The 10,580-nt window shown below is 44.8% G+C and overlaps 1 protein-coding gene across 2 annotated transcripts; it reads left to right on the plus strand.

Annotated features, from left to right (window-relative positions):
* The first annotated feature begins 1,418 nt into the window (after window positions 1-1,418).
* SLC25A27 (solute carrier family 25 member 27) lies at window positions 1,419-8,681 on the plus strand. 2 transcript variants are annotated; one of them, XM_054291716.1, is made up of 9 exons: window positions 1,419-1,521; window positions 3,000-3,170; window positions 3,961-4,045; window positions 4,670-4,792; window positions 5,445-5,557; window positions 6,190-6,274; window positions 6,870-6,962; window positions 7,266-7,368; window positions 7,802-8,681. In XM_054291716.1, exons 1-9 carry the CDS (start codon window positions 1,419-1,421, stop codon window positions 7,871-7,873), a joined length of 948 nt encoding a protein of 315 aa, XP_054147691.1. In that variant the 3' UTR covers window positions 7,874-8,681. The 2 variants fall into 2 exon arrangements, with proteins under 2 accessions (XP_054147691.1, XP_054147692.1); XM_054291717.1 differs by lacking the exon at window positions 7,802-8,681 and having other exon boundaries at window positions 6,851-6,962; window positions 7,266-7,353.
* Window positions 8,682-10,580: the final 1,899 nt, after the last annotated feature.

The raw sequence follows: 10,580 nt of genomic DNA on the forward strand, positions 1-10,580 counted from the left end.
GAGGTGTGAGGAGGTATTCTGGAATAAGTTTCTGTGACCAAAAAAATCCTCAAAGCAGCATGAGGATTACTGACTAATGGCTAATGTGAAAAATGCATGTGTTCTATGATTGGCTTTGCGCAAATATTCAAATGAATATTGTATGTGTTGTGTTAGAAAGTAATGCTGTATTAATTCTCTTAAGTATTGTGTTAAATATAGTTTTAGGTTATAAAAAAATGTTAAAATAGAAACTATGCTATGTATGATACATTTTTTAAATGAAGCACTTGCAGCAAGATAGCAGCCACAGGACACCTGAATCTTTCAGAGAAAAAGAATTTATTGCCCTCTTATCAGAAGAAACGAACTTCTTCCCACCTTGAAGGCTCTCTTAAGATTCAGAGGAAGTTGTTGATGATGACCAGACAGAATCCTGTGTTTGAATGGAATTTATGCATCATGTATGAAGTGTATGAATATGCAACAGGCTATTGCTTTTAAGGGTTAATCCTTTGTTAATGAGTGTCCTTTTTTGGGCTCGTGCTGCCCAGAAAAAGGTACCGGGATGGCCATAACTCTTTGCCTTTATTGTCTTATATTGTCCTAATTCAATTTGTCCAAATTATTATTACTCTAATTGTATTACTATTTTTATAACCATTTTATTACTATTAAACTTTTAAGAATTTAAAAACAAGTGATTGGCGTTTTTCACAGCTAGTGATTAACTTTGGGATTCAGCTGAGCCTTAATGATAGACAAAAAGCTCTACAATATTTTAAGAGAAATTAGGACTGGCACATAACAAGACTTCAGCACTCAGCCAGGAAAAATTAAGAGCTCTGAGAAATGATCACTTTCTGCCATCCCAGGCTTGCTGTGATCCTTGTTCAAGCTGCAGTGCTGCGTGCCTAATCCATAGCCCCAGCTCGGCACGTAGCTGTTGCTAATGCAGCTCTTACCAAAGCAGATCTGGATCAATTAATCCCTCCCGGCTGCAGCTGCTTGACACAGAGTTTGGGGCTGCCCAGGCAGTGCTGCCAATGACTGCATCCCGCAAAGCAGAGAGACCCCACGCGTAATCTTCAGCCTCATTAATGAGAACTTTAATTACTCTTTCTAATCTAGATAATGGATAAATCCGTGCGTGTGTCTGTACGTGCAGCGCCGGTTTCCAGGCACAGAGCAGCCTTGGTGACAGACTACATTTCCCAGGAGCCTGTTGCGCCGGAGTCTCTTGTGTCACTGCAGGAGGACCTGGCAGCTCTGCGGAGCCGCTCGGGCTGCTGCAGTTCCCGGTGCTGGCGCTGGAGAACCATGACCTTCCGCAGCTTGTCTCCCAAACCACCCCGAGCTGACCTGCGCTAGGGCCCGCTCCTGCTGCGGACACAGCCGGGCAGGGTGGCTGGGTGCCCTCGGTTCATGTGAGATGCTAGATGTCACCTGCAGAAGAAGAGAGCAGCTTATCTTTTCCAGAGAGATGGCCCCGAGCCAGCAAATTCGCTCTGTCAGCCTGTGCAGCGGCTGTGGCAGAACTAGGTACAACTCACCGTGGTTTTCCGAGAGGGAAGGGGGGTCAGATTAACTTACGGGGGGCAGGGGGAACATCAGTCCCCGGATGCCTCATTCCTCAGTGTTCTGCTCCAGCAAATCTGCATTTCACTGTGCTAGTCGTGGCTTTTCCATAATCTAAGTGTTTTATGCCACCTGACCGTGGCTGGAGGGAGGGTTTTCCAGGATGAAATCTTTGCCTCGGAGACCGAAGGGCTGCAGTCATTATTAACTCGGTGCAGTTGTGACTAATTTAAGCTTTGCGCTGGCTGGGTTTCCAGAGAAAGCCTGAAGAGGCAGGCAGATCTGTTGCCTAAGTTACTAGCAAGGCCTTGTTCCTTCAGGAATTTCCTTTTTATAGTCAATGAAGGTTAATCAAAGAAAAATCAACTCTTATGTTTCTGGTCACAGTGGAGATGCTTATAAAAATGGAGTTGGAAAATGGTTTGGTGAAAGCACTGCTTTGTGACCAAGTAACTTATTTTGAATATTTTTCAGCATGTTCTTTATAATTTCTACAGGCTCCTACAGGCAAGTCAGTTACATTGCTCTAAGGATTTGTAACTTCTCAATCTTTGCTAATCTTTAAACATGAATACCAAACTTAATGCACAAATAGACAATAAATCTGCTGAGGCTTTGAGCAGTGAGTGCTTTCCCCTGGCACCTGATCCTGCTTTGGAAGGACCCTGGTGTGTCTCAGAGGTATCAAACAAAGACAAGCCCTGCTCCTTCCCCACAGGCTGGGAAGGTCCGTCACCAGGCACTCCTGGCCTGGAACTGAAATGAGGGCCACAGATATGTATCCATATTGTTTCAGGAGCTGCCCTGGCAAGCTGAGATCACCTTGGATCTCCTTCACTGGCCACCAGTTATTTCAATGAGAGAAATAACAGGCTAGACATTATTCCTGTGCCTGTATAATGAAAGCAAGCACGTTTTAGCGTGGTTTGTAGGACAGATATGTATGTAAGCTTGTAGGGGAGCCTGAATGTATGTCAGCATTATGATGACCTCTGTGGAGTTGTTCCTGACCATAACATGTGCTGCCACTGTGCTAGACAGTGGCTGGACAGAATTGGAAAGACCACATGATCAATGGAGAGATATGACTGGTCTGTATTCAGGGGGAGTAACTAGAAGGGGTTTTTAATCCTGAGTCCCTCAGAAGGTACACATATTTGCATAACAAATCTGCAAAACTAAATATGGGAGAAAGACAGTGTGTATGACAGGAATGTCATTTAGCTACTTGTGCCTAGCGCCACTTTTAACAGACCTGGATGAGAATTCTCCTTTTCTCCAGGGATCTCCTGGACCCTGTTGGGTACAGCCCCTGCTCCCTGCTGGTGCCTGCCCAGCCCCTCGGGCGCTGGCAGGGCGTTGTGGTGAGGCTGTTCCCGGCACGGGAGCTCTCCCTGCAGCCGCACTCCTATTCACGTGTGTTCCCGGCCCTTTGTTCCCAGTGACATTTCCTCTGGATCTCACGAAAACCCGGCTGCAGGTCCAAGGTGAAGCTGCGGCCGGGCCGGCGGTCCCGTACCGCGGGATGCTGCGCACGGCGGCTGGAATTGCACAGGAGGAGGGGGTGTGGAAGCTCTGGCAAGGAGCCACGCCGGCCGTCTACCGCCACATAGGTGAATATCTGCTCGTGATGGGACACGATGGATCCTGCCTGCTGTGGCCAAGCCTTTTGGAGTGAGCTTGTCGTGTTTTCTTGTACTTCAAATAAATCTGTGAGGAGTTTTCAGTCTAGCCCTGCAATCCCACTTTGAAATATACGAGATTTCAGATCAATAGCTTCTCTTCCTTCCCTTTTCCAGTCCTTCATGGCCTTATTCTGGCTTCTGGGAAAACAAAATATAAGTTCTCTGTCATCTTTGCATGAAGGTCTTGTTCAGGAAGTCCAGACACTCAGAGTTCTCAGAATAAATGTCTCATATGTGGGGGAAGTGGAGACATATTAGGAAAAGGATGGGAAAAATGAGGTTGGAAGCACAAGGGAAAAATACAATTGCTTAAAAGAAATGCATCAGCGGTTTGCCACAAGTAACAGCTTTCTGTGCTTTAGTTTGAAATACGGTGACAACAACAAACCTCAAAAGTACTTGTGGAGGTTTTTTGCTTGGCATCAGCCCAGAATGAGGCAATGCAGTCCCATCTCCTTAGGGTGCAGGCAGAGCTGTGCTGCCTCCTGGCAGACCTGTGGCTCAGCCAGAGAGACTTTTTGATGCTAAGATGCCCTGGCTCTCCCTCTGACACCAGGCAAACCCCTCACTTTCCCCATTCAGATCACAAACATGAGAGCAGTGACCAGTTGACCCAGGCAAGCTCTGGAGTGCCATAAACCAAGGTCTTGGTCTCTCTCTCATTTTGACCTCCAGAAATGCAGACCCAAGAACTGTCTCCTGCTTTTGTTTTCCACAGTGTACACTGGTGTCCGGATGGTTACTTACGAACATCTCCGTGACTCCGTGCTTGGCAGGGCAGAGGGTGAAAGCTTTCCTCTCTGGTAATGTTGTATATTCTTGCATATTTATTGCTTGCTTGGGGATTGTCCTTACTGTGGGAGACCTACAGCCATATCTTGGGTCCAAAATGTATCTGATTTTAGAATGGGATTGATAAAATCTACTGCAAAATACTTGTCATGCCCAATGCTGCAGGAAGGGGGACCTATGGATAATACTGAAATTTCTGATTTTACTAAAATAGACCCATAAAATTAACACAGTTCATCTAGTAGCAGTGGGAGAGAAAGAAAAGTTTTTATATATCAGCAGCAGTTTGGAATTTCAGGTGGGCATTCAGTTACAGTACATGGAACATCATCCTTTACTCTTGTACTTTGCCATCCTGCTTTAAACCTCAAGCAAAGAGCAAAATGTAACCTTGTTTTCATTTCCTTTTCCCCCAGATAAGTTTTAACCCTTTTTGAAAATTGACAGAAATATTACTGATTACTTTAACAACCTGTAGCCACCACAATTATTACCTTTGCTTTGGCTGTTCATATATGGAATAACCATTTACACTTGTTCCACCTGGGTTGTGTTGCTGAACTCTTCAGCTTGAGCCCTGTGACCTGTGAGGATTTTCAGTGTATTCTGGAGCACAATTTCTCTCCATTTGGCAGGAAAGCTGTGGTTGGAGGCGTATCTGCAGGTGCCATTGGACAGTTTTTTGCCAGCCCAACTGATCTGGTGAAGGTGCAGATGCAGATGGAGGGGAAAAGGAAGTTGGAAGGAAAGCCATTACGGTTGGTTCCTCTCTGAGCTGGTGTTTCTCCCCCTGTTACTGATCACTCTTTGGCCCAGGGTGTGTTGCTCTGTGTTTTCTGCCACTCCTTCTCCCCAGCTGCTCTGTGCCCTTTTACAGGGAGAGCACCCAATGGCTCTGGGCAGTTAAAGGAGGAGGGATTCAAGACCTCCTCCTTGTTCCATTTGTACTCATCTTCTTTATTCTGATTTATTGGTCCCAGGGACCACAAACCCATCCTCCGTGCTGCAGCACGTCCATGCCAGCACTGCACCATGGGGAAGGAAGGACGCTTTCTGAAGATGGAAGAAAGCACGAGTGAAATGGCTCGTGCAGGATGCACAGGCACAAGGAAGGCTGGCACACAGCAGGGCTTGAGACTCTTCTGCAAATAGCAGGACATGCTGCTCTTTGCATGCCAAACTGCTGCCATCATTTGGTGTCACATACATGTTGTATTGTAACCCAGTGTGGGATCTAAGGCTTGTCTGCTGTTAGGGACCAGATCACTGCTTTGCAAGGCAACTGGTATCTCTGGTAAAATATTGTGGCATGAAAGTCAAAGACAGATCCAAAAATGGATCCTTGCAGGTATAAATTCCATGCAAAGATTTCACTGGGCTGTCTACCCCCAGGTTTCATCTTGATTTCAGGTTTCGGGGTGTGCACCACGCATTTCTGAAGATCCTGTCTGAAGGAGGAGTAAGGGGACTTTGGGCTGGATGGGTACCAAATGTCCAGAGAGCTGCTCTGGTGAATATGGGAGGTAAATGGAATAACTTAGCATGCAGCATTTAAGGCCCCACCAAATCTTTAAGAAAAAGGAGCTCAGCTGCTCCCTTTGTCTTAGGGCCCTGTTTGGAGCACCCTGCAAGTGACCTCTGCCTCGTGCACCTGTGTTTTGGTCCTGTGGAAATCAAATGGCTTAAAAGTAACAGTTTTTACCTGAATTTAAGGTAAAGTGAGCCAGAAGCTGAATGGGTCCCATGGCCAGCAAAGCAGGGACTTCACCAGCTTTGTGCCCAAGTGAGGTGAGCAGGGCAGAGCCAGTAAAGGCAGCCAGGCTCACCAAGATCCAGATCCGTAGGGAAGTGTGTGGTCATGAGGCAGGTGTGAGACCAAGCCAGGAAGCTGAGCCAGCAACAGGGCTGGTGAGGGTCACCCAGATACAGCTCAGCATCATCTGCAAGGTAAATCAGAGCAGATGGGAGCAGGAAGGAGAATGTACTCACAGGTCTAAAGACAGGACTGGGGTGCCACAGCCCTCATTAAAAACGGGGGCAGAGTGCCAGCTGTGCCAAAGGCAGGCGCCTCAGTGGAAATGAACATCCTGTGCTGTGAACAGCACAGACCATTCACTCCTGACAGTGCTGATTTTTCTCATTATCCTCTTTACAGATCTGACGACTTACGACACAGTGAAACACTTCTTGCTTCTGAACACGACACTTGTGGACAACAGTGTGACTCACAGTGTCAGCAGGTGCCATATTCTCCAATTACCCCTTTTCCACTGTGGAGCATTTCCAGCCTTGCTGTCTTCATCTGCCTCTCTGTGCCAGCAGAAGACCCCATTCTTTGATTTTGATACTGCTGATGAAATGCAACTTTAGAATTATTTTTTCCTTAGAGAACATCACTTTATAGAAGGCACAAGAGAAAGGATGCAACCATTGCTACAAAACTGCCGTCACTAGAAGTGCCTTGTTGGTACATTTAAACACCTTTGCTCTAATCTGTGGGAGCACAGTGATACAACTTCTGCAGAACATCCTCTTTTACTCTCTTAAGTGATGAAAAAATCTGCTTTATATAAACACTATTATGAATTGCCTATTGTGGGTCCTTCATCCCTGACTCAGAACTGCACACAGAGGTGAGGGCAGCTGGCACTGGGAGGACATGTGAGCAAGAGCAGTATTAGTAAGCCTCCCAAATCGAGTTTATCTTATGAGTTATTACTCATGATTTGATGATAACTGTTTTAATATATCTTTATTATAAGAACTGGAATCACAATGCTGAAATTTTTATGATACATCTTGGTTTCTTCCTTAAGTATCTGTTGCTGTTGGCAGTGTCTGCTCTGGGCTGGTAGCAGCTGTGCTGGGAACTCCTGCTGATGTGGTCAAAACCCGGATAATGAACCAGCCAAGAGATAAGCAGGGAAGGTATGGACACTTCACAGACCACCTTCTCAGCAGCACATTGAAACCATGGGGCTGACTGATTTCACTGGGAGTGAAGTGCTAAGTTGAGAATTTGCTCTTCATCATTCTAATCAGATGATTTTACTGATTTAGTAAATGTCTGGGGGGTGTTGTTGTGATGGCCACCTACTCCAAGGAGCTCACAAAAGCACTCTGGCTTGTAGAAAAATCTCACCACAAATTATTTTTATGAGGGGGATGTCTTATTTTTTTAATTGTGTATGTGTAATCCTAACACTGTTTGTTCTCCTTGCACGTTGCTAGAGGTCTGCTCTATAAATCTTCCATGGACTGCTTGATTCAGACTGTGCAGGGTGAAGGGTTAATGTCTCTGTACAAAGGCTTTATACCAACCTGGATGCGAATGGTACGTGCTTTTTAACTCTCTTTACAAGAACAATTGGCATTAAAATGTGAGGAGTGTGGATGCAGCCCTAACCCTATGTACTATTACAATTTTTGTATGAAAGACATAATCATAGAATTGGTTTGGGTTCAAGAGACTTTAAAGATCATCTCATTCCAAACCCTCTGCCATGGGCAGGGACACCTTCCATTTGCTCAGAGCCCTGTCCAACCTGGCCTTGAACACTTCCAGGGGTGGGGAGTTCAGGGGTGGGGAGTTCAGAGGTGGGGAGTTCTGCCTCTCTGAGCAGACAGAGGCTTGGGAACCTCTCTGGGAACCTGAGCAACATGAGACTGAACTTAAAAATATGATTTTTAAGAAGAGACAGTTTAATGGGCTTCTTTCTTGGGTTACTTTTGTTTTAAGCCTCTAACTTCAGTGTTTGCTTTCACAGGCACCCTGGTCACTGGTATTCTGGCTTACATATGAACAAATCAGAAGGCTGTGTGGAGTTACTTCTTTTTAAAACCTTCAGTATTCACAGAGAAGAGCAGTCAAGCTGAATTCTCATTCCACAGGGTAGTAGGATCACATGCATAGCTTGTTGCTCCAAATCCAGTCCTTACTGGTTGGGAACAGCCATGACTTGAGGATACTATTTGATTGTCAGACTACATGAAATTTATATTATCCACGGGATAAAACTGTCCCAGCAATACTTCAGCTACCAGCCAGCATCAGCTTTCTGAACCAGAAAACAGGAATAAAAAACATTCTACCAAGCAAATAGAACATAATACTGTCTGTTTGATAATGGAGATGGTTTCTATTGCTAAAAAACAAGAGCAGGTTGATCAATGCACTGAATAAGTTCTGTGGCTAAACATCTATAAAATTATTTGTGAATTTTTGTTGTTAATTTGCACACAGATCAAGAACTACCTCTCATTAGTTTGATATGTCAGCAAACCAAACCTGTAGTGCTAGGTATTAAAAAAGATAAAAGCAGTTTGCCTGATTCCAAATCTGCTTTGCACAAAAAGTGGAAGGGTTTGTGTTTCTCTTACTTCCCAGAGACTGCCTGACCTCTCCACTCAACTCTTGAAGTAAGATCATGATTGAAATGCAGTCCTGTTCTCAGAAAATCAAACGCCTGGTTTGTTCTGCAATGCTCAAAGGTCTCAGGATATTCCATAGGACCAAGGTGAGCTACTTGTCCTGTGACAATCTCAGTGCTGATGTGGCAGACTGGGTCATTTTCCATGGGAATGTGCACTCTGCCCACTTTACATCTCAATGGAAATACAGTGTTCTCTTCAATAATGCAAAATGTTTGAACATTTATTTTTAAACCTAAAGCCTTCCAGATTTCATAGAGAAGGAGACTAGTGCTGTTTGTCACTAGGTTCACCTTTGGCAATCAAGGGTCAAAAATGCAGTATTAAATGCAGCCATGAGTAGATAAAACAAAGCTGGCTTTGATTTAGTAATATCTAGTAATTGAGTTAATGTAGAAAATGTGGCTCTTTGAATAAATACCCAGGATTTCTTCTAGTCTGCAGCCAGTGTCTCCAATGTGCCATTTTCTCACTGAACACAGTTTGGGTGTTTTCTTGGCTTGCACTTGTTTTTTCTGATTGTACTGTAGTTCAGTTGTGGCTGTGTGCATTTGGGGTGTGCTTCCAGCTTGGAAAACATTCATCTCACCATTATTAGGGAGTCACAGAACCACAGAATGGGGCAGGCTGGAAGGGAGCACAGTGGCTCATCTGGTCCCACCTTCCTGCTCAAGCAGGGTCAACCAGAGCACAGGGCACTGATTGCACCCAGCCAGTTCTGGAATATCCCCAGTGAGGGAGACTCCACAGCCTCTCTGGACAATCCACTCCAGGTCTCAGTCACTGCACAGTAAAGTTCTTCCTTATATTCAGGCAGAATTTCCTGTGCATCAATCCAAAGGTTTTGTTCAGAAATTCTGGTATTTTTCTGGCTGTCATCCTGAGAAACAAATCCCAGTTCTTTCAGTCCTGTACTCCAGCACCAGCAATGACAAAGCAGCAAAGCTGCTGCTTCAGTTCCATCCCAAGCACTCCTGCCTGCCCTCCTGTTAGCCTGATAAGCCAGTGATGGATACACAGCTTTACCTTTCTCATGAGACACAGTAAATACTTTTATTATACAGTCATAGAACAGTTTGGGTTGGAAGGGACCTCTAAGATCAGTTCCAACCCCCTGCCATGGGCAGGGACACCTTCCACTATCCCAGGTTGCTCCAAGCTCTGTCCAACCTGGCCTTGGACATTTTCCAGGGACTGGGAACCCACAGCTTCTCTGGGCAGCCTGTTCCTGTGTCTCACCACCCTCACAGTGAAGAATTTCTTCCTAATATCCAATCTAAACCTGCTGTCTTTCAGCTTGAAGTCATTCCCCCTTGTCCTGTCACTCCAGGCCTTGTAAAAAGTCCCTCTCCATGTTTCTTGCTGGCTCCCTTCGGGTACTGGAAGACCACAGTCAGGTCCCCTTGAAGCTTCTCTTCTCCAGGCTGAACAATCCCAACCCTCTCAGCCTTTCCACAAAGGACAGTTGCTCAACCTCTCTGATCATCATAGCCAGTATATTAATTATAAGCAGTGTGTAAAACCACTTTTAACCTGCATTTCTCAAAGTTGCCATAAGCTACTTTTATGGGCACACAGCTTGGAAAAATCACTGAAACTCTAAGTTTTGTTAGAATAACCTTGATATACTTCAATTAACAAAGCCTGAAAGAAGAGAGGTCTATTGATAAAACTGGATACAAGGACTGCACAATTTATAGACCACAAAGACATTCTGCAGAAAACAGCAGACAAAAAAGAGACTAACAAAGACTCAGTATGTCTGCTGCAAAGTCCCTACCTGGGAAAAAAGATAATAAAGAGACTGAAGAATTTAAACTAATTTGCAAAAGTGAGAAATCAATATCCAACAGAAGACAGAATACTAACTAATGAACAAGAATTCTGTAATTTAGAGCCAGTGAATATTAATTTGCTTGCTAAAAGCACATATATAAATAAACATAAAAGTTCTGTATCTGCATCTGTGTAGAGACCAGGATTTTGTCAGCCACACCCACACGACCCCCTCTTGGCCAAGAATAAAGTAATGCCTGACTTGCTAACACTAAAAAGACAGTGTTAGAGAGTTTATTTATCCCAACGATTTCAGAGGATTTGGTGTCACTCAACTTG

Source organism: Melozone crissalis, unplaced genomic scaffold, assembly GCF_028551555.1.
Source record: "Melozone crissalis strain CALT ecotype California unplaced genomic scaffold, PUWL_Pcris_2 ptg000106l_1, whole genome shotgun sequence".
Taxonomy (NCBI): domain Eukaryota; kingdom Metazoa; phylum Chordata; class Aves; order Passeriformes; family Passerellidae; genus Melozone; species Melozone crissalis.

Excerpts from the sequence above, each read along its gene's own strand:
- SLC25A27 (XM_054291716.1), top strand. The coding sequence starts at position 1,419 with ATGTCACCTGCAGAAGAAGAGAGCAGCTTATCTTTTCCAGAGAGATGG. Across the intron at positions 4,793-5,444 it reads TTGGAAGGAAAGCCATTACG|GTTTCGGGGTGTGCACCACG; the intron begins GTTGGTTCCTCT and ends TCTTGATTTCAG. Across the intron at positions 6,275-6,869 it reads GTGACTCACAGTGTCAGCAG|TGTCTGCTCTGGGCTGGTAG; the intron begins GTGCCATATTCT and ends TGCTGTTGGCAG.